Raw genomic sequence first — 13,292 nt, forward strand, 5'->3', positions numbered from 1 at the left:
GTCTTTAGAAACAATTCCATGAATTGATTTTTTTTTTTTTTTTGAGAAAGCAGGAGACAATATATGAAACAAACTAAATCATGACTTTTAAGTTTAAATGAAAAATAAATATATACAAATAAAACCAATTAAAAACTAATAATAACATAAATGTACACATATTTAAAGCCACCGGCATACATGCATATCAATGACAGAAATAAACTCAATAGGACATCAGTCTTGACATTTAATCAAGTAGTTTGCACATTGTTTATAATATAACATATTTTAGTTTAATACAAAGTTTAATATAATAATATTAACTAAAGTTGATATGGTTACAAATTGGATGTATGAAATAATGATGATGTTAGGTTAAATGTTACCAAAATATTATACCTGTGAGACAGAGATTTAGGTTCAAACACTTTCTGGCAACAGACTCTAAATGTTAAACAAATACTGAATTTATCTTCTCAAAAGTGGTGTCATTATCAGAAATGAGCTCTATATTCCCAACACTGTTCGACTATAAATACTTAAATTCAGTTCAGAGAAAAGCTGAAAGAATATTGAGGGTTAATTGCTGTAATCAGACATCAATTGAACGTGAGATAATAAAAAAATGTGTGATGAACATGCTTCCAACACACAAGATATGGTGCCGTTTTCAAGGAATCTTAACTTTCTTTGTGGCCACAGCAGCGCTTCCTGGTTCTACGTCAGAACATCGGCTCATTATTGGCCGACGCTAGTCACGTGAGCACCGCGACACATGCGTGATGCGGCAAATACATAGCCAGCATTCTGACGTAGAACCCGGAAGCGCTGCAGTGCGTTTACTACGTCAACAGCCAGGGCCGGAGTGGGGCCACTTTTCAGCCTGGGAGTTTCAGGCCCAAAACCGGCCCACTTTTTCCATGGTGGAATTCCAAATGAGCACTTTTTCCAAATTGGATAAATGAAGCAACAGTTCAGCTCTTACTATTGTGTTTATTAATTTTTGACCGGGAACACAAAAGGTGACGGTGTTATTTTGTTATCAATATTAAATTGCATAATATTTGCAAAGTCTATGAATCGTCATGTATTGGGTGATACAAAAAGGCAAATATTTTAATTAAGTTTTATATTTTGCTTGTGAATAGGTTGACAACACTACAACGGTATTAGCCGAATAATTACGTTGCAGCGTTGCTAATGCTAATCATTCCTAGGCCTATCTCTCTTTACCTGTTGCCATTTGTGTTTGTCCTCTTGAAAATAAATCTGTAAGCTTGGCACATTTGGCAGCATCCTCCTCCAATGCCTTTCTTTTTTTCAACCTGGCGTTTTCAGCCCCTCCTGGCCTCTTCCTGCCATCCATCCACCCTGACGCGTACCGTTACGGTAGGGCCGGCCCAGCTATCGGTAGGCGGTGCCGCGGTAGCTTACTAGTACCCGAGAAAACGTTTTGGAAAAGACGGCTATGGACCCAACCAACTCTATCGGAGGGGAGGGGAGAACTCCCTCACATGGTACAACCCATGCAGAGGCTGTGCGCTGCGGTGTCAGAATGCGGAACGTGTGTAGCCTAATGTAACTAACATGACAAATGTGAAAAAACAAACAAAAAAAACAAAAAACTTCGTCCGGCCCAAAAGTGAAGCGGCCTACCGGGAATTCTCCCGATTACCCACCTCGGGCCTGTCAAAGGTATCCTCATTGCTTCATAACATTAAGCCACTGGAGTCACATGGACTAGTTTAACGATGTCTTTACTACCTTTCTGGGCCTTGAAAGTGGTCGTTGTGTTGCTGTCAATAGAGGGTCAGAAAGCTCATGATGTCAAAATATCTTAATTTGTGTTCCGAAGATGAACGAAGGTCTTACAGGTTTACAGGAGGAAATTATGACAGAATTTTCATTTTGGGGTGCACTAACCCTTTAACAACCTCGATTAAATCTGACTGAAAACCTTCCGACCTTTCGCTCCTCCCTAAAAGCCCAAACTTAAAGCCAAACCATGTGATTGTAAAGTGTAGTGAAGTGATGTGTAGATCAGTGATTGACGTAAAATACAGTCTACTGTCGCTAAACTGCAGGACATACTCAATAATAAAAAGAGTTGCTTAACTGCATTAAGAGGCGAAAGTCAATGTTCATCAAGCGGCTTTCTGTGCGCGCGCTTCAAGACTGAGTGAAACATGGAGAAGAAAAGTGAACTTTGGGTTCGTGCCTAAACACTTAAAAACACAGAAATTTGCCAAAATGTCCAGCTTGGTGAGTATTCACTTAAACACTGTTGGTTATGTCTTAAGTGAACATAAACAATTGGGAAATAAGTCGCATGTGTAACAGTATATTGAATCCGTGCTTTCGGTCTTAAAGTGACATCAGCCTAATATTCCTGCTGCCGTCTGTGTCATTAAAGGGATAGTTTACCCATTTACTCACCCTCAAGTCGTTTCAAGCCTGTATGAATTGCTTTCTTCTGCTAAACACAAAATAAGATATTTTGAAGAATGTGGGTAACCAAACGGTTGATGGATCCCGTTGACTTCTATGTATGGAAAAAACAATGCTATGGAAATCAATGCACATCAACTGTTTGGTTATTGACATTCTTCAAAATACCTTCTTTTGTGTTCAATGGAACAAAGAAATAAAAGACTATAAATGACAATTTTCATTTTTGGGTTGAAGGAGGAGAGATTAAACATGTCAACGGAAGTGAAATAAAATCAGCTGCAGAGAAGCAACATGGTCTGGACCCAGCGATTTATTCACATCTAGATCTTTTTGTCACAAAATACTCTGAAACTGGTTGAGGATCCAACTGCAGTCGTTTATTACAGAAATTCTGAATCATAATCCATAAAACAGGCAACAGGACAAAACACAGGACAGATAATACAAAGAGACAACAGAGCAGAAAAACAGTCAAATGAGGAAATCCGAGAAACCAGGCAGAAAATGAAAACCAAAACACGGATAACCAGAGGGAGGGCTCTCAGAAATGCAGTGTGACACTAACAAGACTTTGCAAAGAGTCAGTGAAAACACAGGGCTTACATAGAGGGTATGCACAGGACTGAGTGGCAAAAGAGCTGCTAAGCTCTTAAAGCTGTTATGCATTTGCTGTTTGTCTGCAATTTTATTAGAATCATTTTCAATGCAAAAAAGTCTTTCATATCTTAACGCATCATGTCTATACATCTAAAACAAGTTATTTGAAATATAGATTAAGATTTAATGGACTATTGTTGCCACTTTTACCCAAATCCCTCATATACTCTATTATTTTGACCTTCCCCAAAGGTTCCCCTTGTCAAACAATCAAACTTCACTACTAATTTTAGCAAATTATCCAGCTTTTGATTAATCTAAATGTCAAATTATTTACTTGTAAGTGATGAATCTGAACATGAACATTTGCTAATTAGAAAATGTCGGGCAACGGTTTTTCTCATGTTTCTGTAGAGTAGATAATTGGGTGAAACTCTTCCCACATGAAGAGCACTGGTGCGGCTTCTCTCCAGTATGAATTCTCTGGTGTGTTTTTAAATTGTTGGATGTAGTGAAGGTCTTCCCACAGTCAGAGCAACAATGAGGTCTCACACCAGTATGAACACTCTCATGCCGTTTTAAATTCTGCAATCGTGAAAAACCCTTTCCACAAAAAGAACAAAAGTGAGGCTTCACAGCAGCATGAGTTTTAAGGTGTGTTTTTAAGCTTGATGCCAAAACAAATGTTTTATCACACTGATCACAGCTGAATGATCTCACTCCAGAGTGACGGCGCAGATGAGTGGTGAGAACGCTTTGGGATGTGAAACTATTTCCACACTGAGAGCATGTATAAGGCCTCTCTCCAGTGTGAATTCTCATGTGCACATTAAGGCTTCCTTTATGAGTGAAGCTTTTTCGACACTGAGAGCATTTAAACAGTTTTTCTCCAGTGTGAGTCCTCATGTGCACATTAAGGCCTCCTTTATGACTGAAACTCTTTCCACACTGAGAGCAGGTGAATGGTTTTTCACCAGTGTGTTCTCTCGTGTGTCTGTTAAGGGTTGATTTACGTGTGAAAGTCTTTCCACACTGAGAGCAAATGAACAAATTTTCTCCAGTGTGAGATTTCATGTGTTTATCAAGGTCTGATTTGTGCACGTAAAAAAGTCCACACTCAGAACAGGTGAAAAATTCTTTGTCTCCAAAATTTTCAGCTTGTTTTTGTGTGAAATTCTCTTCAGTCTGTGAAACGACTTCATTTCCATCTTCACTTTTGAAATGATGAGGTTTTTCAAATAGATGTTTGTCTTCATTTGTATATGTCAGTTCTCCATCTTCATTAGTGAAATGATGCCATTTGTCTTTATTCACTTCCATCGGGTCTAAAATCAACATATTAAATAATAAATTCCCCAAATTCAATCAAAGAAGGAAAATGAGAAAGGAAGAAATAAAAATGTAGCACAAATCTCGTTCACTACTGAGTCTACTAGTACCTAGTTCTAGATGTATTGTTATATTCTCACGAGAACCAGAAATATAAGAGATTCCTTTGTGAATTTAGTTTATGTCAGTTTATCTTACTTTATGCAATATGTGTAGAATTGCCATAAATGTGTAGTCCCATTCTATACAACTTATTTAATTTGAATATGAATGTTCTTGTGGCAACATGTAATTAAAAAAAATGGGAGTAATAACTTAAAAACAGTTTCATAAGAATATCTCATATTTCATAGGAATACTGATTTAAAATTTCTTTCCCTTTTCACTTGTTGTGTCTCCCCAAAATGCCTGATAAACATGCTGTAAGTCCTGCTGTCTCTACAGAGGACATGTATGAAATCAGTGCCCTGTTTCATAATAATCTGAATATATTCCGAATATTTCGTTCATATTCTGATTGGAAACCCCATAACATGAGATGTTTATTTAATGACAAACAATTGGAAAATTACTCAGGTATAAATAAACGTACTTGGTTACTTACGTAACCTCGGTTCCCTTGGAGATAAGGGAACGAGTACTGCATTGCAAACGCTATGGGAAACTCCTTTCTCGAGAATTATTGAAGCCTTATTTTAAAACACATTGCAGCTGCACAGCTAGAGCATCATAGCTCGAGTGCTAGCGAGCGGTCCAATCGGAGCGCCTGGCACCTTGCCAGCCTCGAGCGTGGCTGAAGAGTATAAATTCAGAGAAAACTCACCATATGACAGGTTTAAATCGACTGAAGCGAAGCACCTGATTTAAGCGAAATAGCACGGCAGGCAACGCAGTACTCGTTCCCTTATCTCTAAGGGAACCGAGGTTGCGTAAGTAACCAAGTACGTTCCCTCACGAGAACGGTTCTCTCGTACTGCGTTGCAAACGCTATGGGAACCCATTTTAAAACGCTGTGCTATTCGCCAGTGACTACTCTGAAGGTGTCCAGGGAGACCCGAGACCAATAACAGAGTAGTCTAAATCATAATGGACCAGAATGTCGGGCCCTTAGAATGATATTCGCCACATAAAAGGGTATGAAGGCCACCGCGGGAGGGGACCTGGTTCATACATAGGTCTGGGTTAGACTAGCCAGAGACTTAAATAGAGAGAACTCATGCCTGCAAGGCGGGAATCTCTAGATTCTAGAATCTTGCAAATGTGGACGGAGCAGACCAACCGGCAGCCGCACAAATGTCTTCGATCGGGACTCCATTGGACCAAGCCCAAGAGGAAGCCATGCCGCTTGTGGAGTGAGCTCTAACACCTATGGGGCACAAGAGACCCAGCGAGGTGTAGGCTAGGGAGATGGCATCCATCTTGACAGTGTTAGTTTCGTGACCGGTAGCCCTTTGGTGCGGCCCCCAAAACAGATAAAGAGCTGTTCAGACTGTCTGAAAGAGGCAGAACGCTCCAGATAGATTCTCAGGGCTCTGACAGGGCAGAGCATCGCTATCTTCTCCCGATATGGGAAGAGCTGATAGGGAAATAACCTGGGCTCTGAACGGAGTTGAGAGCACCTTTGGTAAATATCTGTGTCTTGGTTTAAGGACGATTTTGGAGTTATTGGGTCCAAGCTCAAGACAGGAATCGCTCGTGGAGAGTGCTTACAAGTCCCCAACTCTTTTAACTGACGCTAGTGCTAACAGCAGAGCGGTTTTAAGAGAGAGGGATCTTAGATCAGCCGACTGAAGTGGCTCGAAGGGAGGTCCCTTAAGAGCTCATAGAACCAGGGAAAGGTCCCAGGTCGGCACCGATGGTGGTCAAGGCGGGTTAAGTCTCCTGGCCCCTTTAAGGAAGCGAACGATGAGGTCACTTTTACCCAAGGAAGAGCCAGCCACCGGCAAGTGAAAAGCTGCAATAGCTGCCACATACACTTGAGCGTGGAGGGGGAGTGCCCCGCGTCCAACAGCTCTTGGAGAAATGTAAGCACCATTGGTACTTCACAACTATGTGGGTCGAGGTTCCAAGCTACACACCAGCTGGAGAACACTGACCATTTGTGGTGGTAGAGGCGCCTAGTGGACAGAGCTCTAGCCTCCAATATGGTATTCAGGACACCTACTGGGAGGTCCTGGGGTACCCGTTGAGGGGCCATGCATGAAGGGCCCACAAGTCGGGACAGGGGTGCCAGATCGTCCTGTTTGCCTGCGTGAGGCGGTCGCTGCTCAGCGGGATCGGCCATGGAGCTGTTGTGGACAGCTGCATCAACTCCGGGAACCAAATCTGGGTTCGCCAGAGGGGGGCTACAAGAAGGACTGCGCACTCTGTGTTCCTGATCCGTTCGATGACCTGAGGGAGCATCGAGATATGAGGGAATGCATAAAGGGGGAGGCTGGGCCACTCGTGGGCCAGCGCGTCCCTTTTCTTTAAAAAGAAGATTGGGCAATGAGAGTTGCCTTCTGAGGCGAAGAGGTCTACCTCTGCCTTGCCGAAGTCTTCCCATAACATAAGAACTGTCCGGGGGTGGAATTTGAGGCATTAGCCACAGCTGAAGGGGGCGCAAATGCAGTAGGCCTAGCTGGAAAACTGACGATGCTGAAGCCATAAGTCCCAAAACCCTTTGAAACGTTCTGAGGGATACACGGGAGCCCACTTTCAATGACGCGGGGGAGCCGCTGAATTGACAGAGCCCAGCCTGGAGTGGGCCATGCTCTCATGTGAATGGAGTCGAGAACTGTTCCCAGGAACGTGATCCGTTGGCTGGGGGACAGCACACTCTTGGCAAAGTTTACCCTGAGCCTGCGGATTTCGAGATGGCCAAGGAGCCAGGCTCTATGAGTATGGGACTCCGCCTCTGACTGAGTCAGTATGAGCCAGTCGTCGAGGTAGTTCAGAATATGCATTGCCCGCTGTCTCAGGAGAGAGAGAGATGCATCCATGCACTTCGTGAATGTACGAGGCGCTAGAGCCAGTCCAAATGGTAGGACTGTATATTGATATGTCTGCCCCTCGAAGGCGAATCTCAAGAAAGGCCTGTGATGGGGGTTCACTTGGATGTGAAAGCAAGCATCTTTTAGATCTACTGAGAAGAACCAGTCTCCTGGGCGGATCTGCGCCAGGATGTGTCTGGTCGTAAGAATCCTGAATGGCCTAACCATGAGGGCCCTATTCAGGTGTCTGAGATCTAAAATGGGTTTCAGGCCGCCGTCTTTCTTCGTAACGAGAAAGTAACGGCTGTAGAAGCCCGACTCGCTTTGTGATCAGCCGACTTTGTGATCTCAATAGCCCCTTTTGCCAGCAGATTTGATACTTCGGAGCGGAGGACATGAGCCATAGTGCTCCCTACCGAAGTGTAAGTTATAGCGCGAAAGCGCAGAGGTCTGTGGGCGAATTGAAGCGAGTAACCATTCATTATGATATTCATCACCCAATCTGACACTTCGGTAATGGCCTGCCAATGCAGAGCCCAATAAGCCAGTGGCTGGATCATATCTGATGGCGAAGCGCCCAGACTCGGGGACTCGACCTGACAGAGGTTTATGTGAGGAAATTTGCTTGATTTGTGCTTTGTGTGGGTCGCTGTTAAAACAGCGTTTCAGTGCAGGGGTGCGTGACAAATGATGGGCCCATGTTCTGCATTTAACACTACTCCAACCGCCTGAACTGAAGAGGGGGCTGTGAGAGACACTCGAGCGATCTTCGGGGGTGGTCCGGCCGCAGTGGGACATGAACCCCTCTTTCCCCCGGCTAGGACGGCTTCTTAGGCTCGTGGTCCAGTGTGAGCTTTGGACGAGGACCTTGGCGCTTGGGGAGCGGGTAGTGCTTTGCTGGCTTGTAGCGTGGGCCGGTCTCAGCTGCTGGGCGGGGCTGGTAAACTTGCGGCGCTGGTTTCTCTGGCTGCGGCTTACTCTTGGGGCGCCGTGAAGCCGAACTGGAGCGCTTCGGTAGGAAGTGCTACATTGCACTGGAAGCTTTCTGAGCCTCGGTGAAGTGCTCGGCAAAGCCGCTGACGGAAGGGCCGAAGAGACCTGTCGTGGAGACCGGTGAGTCGAGGAAGGCGGTCCTGTCCGCGTCCCTGATCTCAGTTAAATTCAGCCATAAGTGGCGCTCCAGAACAACAAGGCTGGCCACGTTGCGGCCGATAGCCTGGGCAGTGGTCTTTTTTGGCGCTGCGAAGGTCCTTGAAGGCGTCTGGATCGGGTCCCGACTCGTCCATTGGCTTGGAACATCTGGAGGATCGCCATGGTGTATACTGCAGAAGCGGCTTGACCAGCGGCGGCATAGGCGCGACCAGCAATAGCGGAAGTAGTTCTGCACAGCTTAGACGGGTGCGTCGCTTTTGTTCTCCAACTGCCTGCAGTGGGAGGGCACAAATGAGTGGCGACCGCTTCAAGTGGCGGGAGCTTCACATAGCCCTTCTCTTCAGCGCCGTCAACAGATTAGAGCGTGGTAGAAGCAGAAGAGCGCGTATGCGCTGAAAAGGGCGCGCGCCAGGATTTAGTGAGCTCATTGTGGAAAATGGAGGAAAAATGGAGCGGCATGCTGGTGTGTTGGCGCCCCGGCAGGAATCATTCATCAAGGCGGCTTCTAGCGGGCTCTTCTGGGGAAAGCCAGTCGAGACCCAGTTGATCGACAGTGTGAGTGACAATGCGGAGAAGCTCGCTCTGGTGTCGATTCTTTCAGTCTGAGAAGGAGAAACGGGGTCCACAGAGCCCGACCAATCCTCACACTCAGACGCCGCCACAGAAACTGCGTCATCCAGGTCCTCTGCAGATCTGCCGAAAGAGATGAGTGCAGCCGCTTTGAGAGAGGGGCGTTGGTCGCTCTTTGCGAATAACACAGGAGAAGTGTCAGAAGTAGCGAGAGCGAACCTGGATCGAAGCTCCGAGACGGGCATGCTGTCGCATGAAAGGCAGCCGCCTTTAGTGAGTGTTGCCTCGCCGTGCTCAGGACCGAGGCAGACAGCACACTAGGTGTGTCCGTCAGACACATGAAGGGGAATCCTGCAGGATCCGCAGACGGGGAGCGGCATTTGAAAGAACGTGCTCTGTTCTTTTAAATAGAAAGTTTGTAAAGGATATCTCGTCGGATGCCACAGGGAAACGATCAGCTTGGGTGAGGAATGCCGGGCGCTGAAGGGCTGCTCGACGGCGAGAAGGCTTCTTATCCGGAGAGGTCAGCGAAACGAGGTGAGAAACAGAGCTCGAGCTGAAGGAGATTAAATCTGTCATATGGCGAGTTTTCTCTGAATTTATTCTCTTCAGCCACGCCTATTTTGGCTCGCTCGAGGCTGGCAAGGTGCCAGGCACTCCGATTGGACCGCTCGCCTCTGCCAACTCGCCATAGGTTCTTGCAGTTGCTGCAGCACAGCCAATCAGCTCGCTAGCACTCGAGCTATGATGCTCTAGCTGTGCAGCTGCAATGCGTTTTAAAATAAAGGCTTCAATCATTCTCGAGAAAGGAGTTTCCCATAGCGTTTGCAACGCAGTACGAGAGAACTGTTCTCGTAAGGGAACTCAGACACACAAAATATGATCATATTTCCATAAGAGTGCTAAATTTGATCATTCAGTCAATGTCAGTCATTTTTAAAGACCAAGGAGTTGAAGTTGTAATGGTAAAACCTCCAAACATTTGGTATCTCTGAAAAGCCTTGAATATGCTCTTTACAGGACTGTGACATGAATGATCTCAGAGAAATTCGCTAAAATATAATGTCCTCTACAGAGGATAAAGTCTATGCCTGGGTCTCAGGAGGAAATGTGAGCTTTCATCTTAATATTCACCATCAGTCATTAAAGAGAATAAAGGAAAACACCAACCTGTTTGTTCCTCTGTATCTTCATCTTTTATTCTGCAGGGTTCTTCCTCAAACTCCATCTTTACAATAGTATGTCAGTAGTTTCTCCTGGAGTAATTCCTCCAGCTTGATTTTTCTTCTCCTGTGGAAAGATGGGAATATTTCCCGGCATTTAAAGGTGAACTAAATAACTTTTTTACCTTAACCGAACAGCTTCGGAGTCATTGGAATAGTTATATGACTTTTTTCGGGTTGAATGGTGGTCTTCTCGCACCCCCCGAGCGTCTGTGAGCGGAAAAACCACACTTTTAACTTTGGGCCGCCGGCGTCAGGAAGTATCGCGTGATATCAGGTCTCGCAATGTAACGAATTGCTTTACGGCACTGCACACATACACTATCTTAAACATTTATATGCTAGCCTTCTGTGTATCATACATACCTCAGTGGACATGGCTCCATGCGTTCGCCGGGTTCTTTGAAAACAAATGCACATGACGAGCGGGAGAAGATGGGAGGGGGGAGAGTCGCCAACGAGTTTTGACAACAGTGTTGTCAAATATCTATTCCGAAGCTGTAGGGGGAGCTCTATAGAGAAACCCACGTGCAAAAAGCGAGAAAACAGCGAAGAAATCGGCAAAGCTGCATAGTTCTGCTTTAAACTCTCATTGGTTAGAAACAGTTTGAATTTTTTTTTTTTACAACAAACACAGGGCAAAACACAGCTATGCAGCATAATTCAAAACATAATAATAAATAATAAAATCTGAACATTGGCTCTCAGTCTTTATTCGGCTTTGTTCTCATGGTTTCTTAATAGAATTCATAAAAATATTTAATAGAGTATCATAGCTCTAATTGGGGGACACTGTAACGCAGTGTTATAACATTTCCCACCCGCACAACTGTGACTTAAAGGAGAACTCCGGTCAATTTTAACATTGAGCTAATTTTTTTGTACATTTGGAGTGCTGTCAATACAGAGAACAACATGGGGCAAGTAGTAAACCTGCTTTTAGCCTCTTGACATCCTTGATGTGTCATTACAAGTGCACAGAAAATGTGAGTGATTCCTTCTGAGTGAACACGAGTGAATCTGACTGCAGTAGATGTGAAAGATATGTATAAAAACATCCTGTTTACACATGTGTTTACATCCTGTTTTCGGTTGAAGTCCAAAGTAGTCGATTGCCGAGTTCACGCGCATAGGTTTAGTTGCTATGATCACGCGCGTGAACTCGGCAATCGACTACTTTGGACTTCAACCGAAAACAGGATGTAAACACAGGTATTTGCGCTGGCTTAAAAAACATAATTTTTATACATATCTTTCACATCTACTGCAGTCAGATTCACTCGTGTTCACTCAGAAGGAATCACTCACATTTTCTGTGCACTTGTAATGACACATCAAGGATGTCAAGAGGCTAAAAGCAGGTTTACTACTTGCCCCATTGAAGTCAACAGGGTGCAAATTTAAAAAATAGAATAACTCGGTGTAGCCTAGGCAACACCGATTTTTGTCGTTGTTCTCTGTATTGACAGCACTCCAAATGTACAAAAAAATGAGCTCAATGTTAAAATTGACCGGAGTTCTCCTTTAAACCCTGCGAGATCAGCATTAAAGAACTAGCAGTATCTAATTTGTTAAATAACAGATTAGAGATTAAAATAAATAAATACAAAAGACAGAGATGAAAATTTAACTTGAAAGAAATTAACTTTTGCTATGATTAAATAAATGTTCAGTGATATGTCACAAAGATTTTTACATTTTGGCGCATTTTCTTCTCTATACAGTGACAGTGTTGATATGGCAACTAGTAAATGCACAAAGTTTATTTGCTAGCGTGTCTTACAACCCCGCGATAGTTCCCTACATCCCCATCCCTACATTAAAAACTGTTTACCAGGTTTAATTTGTTCATTACATAAATGAAAACACAACTCATAATCTTCACTATAGCCTAATGTTAAAAACAGTCAGTAACGAATTTACGTTTCACGAGCGTATGAAGTGAACAACGTCAGTCGGTTCATTTCGATTAATTTCTGAGTGATTCACTAAATGAACAGACTCGTTTAGTCGTTTAAATTTCGATTTCTCCTATAAAATGATAAAATGAATGTACTCACAGTCTGAAAAACAGCAGATTTAGAGCAGAATGAACGGCTGTGTTCCACTTCTCCTGTTTATGTCCCCTTCCCTCGCTCACTTCTCTTCTTCTCCTAGACTCGGGTGTGTGTCATTGCTTCGGTTGCTCGAGCGCCTCTACTGGCGGAAACTAACCTTCATAGATTCTATACAAAACAACCCAGGGATTATACAAACACTATTTATCTCCTCGAATATGTTTGATTGGAATAAAGATTCAAATTTCAAATATCTGCCTAATTTGCTACACTAACATGAACAAACAACAAACAGTTGTATTTTTTATTAACTAACCTTAACAAAGATTGATAAATAGTCCTTCAGTAATAAATGTATTGCTCATGGTTAGTTCAGGTTAGGTAATACATCAATTAATGTTAACAAATGAAACCTTATTGTAAAGTTTTACTATTATTTATATATTGTATTTATGCTATTTTAAATAGCCTACACATAATTATCATAATTTTAATATAAATAAATAAATATATATATATATTAATATGATTTTATTATAACATCTTTATTTCGGCCCTATGGTTACCTTTTATTTAAATTTACAACCATATGTGTGCATTATCACCTTTGTGATTGCATTCACTTTCAAAAACTCAAAGCAAGACAATGACCCCTTACTGAATCAACACACTTAAGCGGTTCGTTATTGCTTTTAATGTTTAAAAGGGTAATGTCCTTAAACACTAATCAAAGAAATATCATACCGTCTGTCCTCTTCTTTTAAAAGAATGTCAAGTGATGCGCTTGAACTGTTTTAATATTGAGTTCTGATTGGTCAATTCCTGTTATTTATAGTTCGTTAATTATCATATGCATAGGATTTTAATATTCCAATAGCATGATTAGTTTTACATAATAGCTGGTTAATCTAATGGGGGACGGTGGGGGGTTGTGGTTTAACAGAAGGGAACTTATTTGT

General features: G+C 43.2%; 1 protein-coding gene across 4 annotated transcripts; it reads right to left on the reverse strand.

Annotated features, from left to right (window-relative positions):
* Positions 1-2,788: 2,788 nt before the first annotated feature.
* LOC311277859 (uncharacterized protein) lies at positions 2,789-12,471 on the reverse strand. 4 transcript variants are annotated; one of them, XM_084388324.1, is made up of 4 exons: positions 12,337-12,430; positions 10,643-10,788; positions 10,224-10,486; positions 2,789-4,355 (listed from the first exon to the last, which is right to left on the reverse strand). In XM_084388324.1, exons 3-4 carry the CDS (start codon positions 10,279-10,281, stop codon positions 3,400-3,402), a joined length of 1,014 nt encoding a protein of 337 aa, XP_084244450.1. In that variant the 5' UTR covers positions 10,282-10,486; positions 10,643-10,788; positions 12,337-12,430; the 3' UTR covers positions 2,789-3,399. The 4 variants fall into 4 exon arrangements, with proteins under 4 accessions (XP_084244450.1, XP_084244453.1, XP_084244452.1 ...); XM_084388327.1 differs by having other exon boundaries at positions 10,224-10,343; positions 12,337-12,424; XM_084388326.1 differs by lacking the exon at positions 10,643-10,788 and having other exon boundaries at positions 10,224-10,343; positions 12,337-12,471.
* Between the last annotated feature and the right edge of the window lie 821 nt (positions 12,472-13,292).

The sequence above is a fragment of the Rutilus rutilus genome (assembly GCF_951802725.1).
Source record: "Rutilus rutilus genome assembly, chromosome: 18".
Classification (NCBI taxonomy): domain Eukaryota; kingdom Metazoa; phylum Chordata; class Actinopteri; order Cypriniformes; family Leuciscidae; genus Rutilus; species Rutilus rutilus.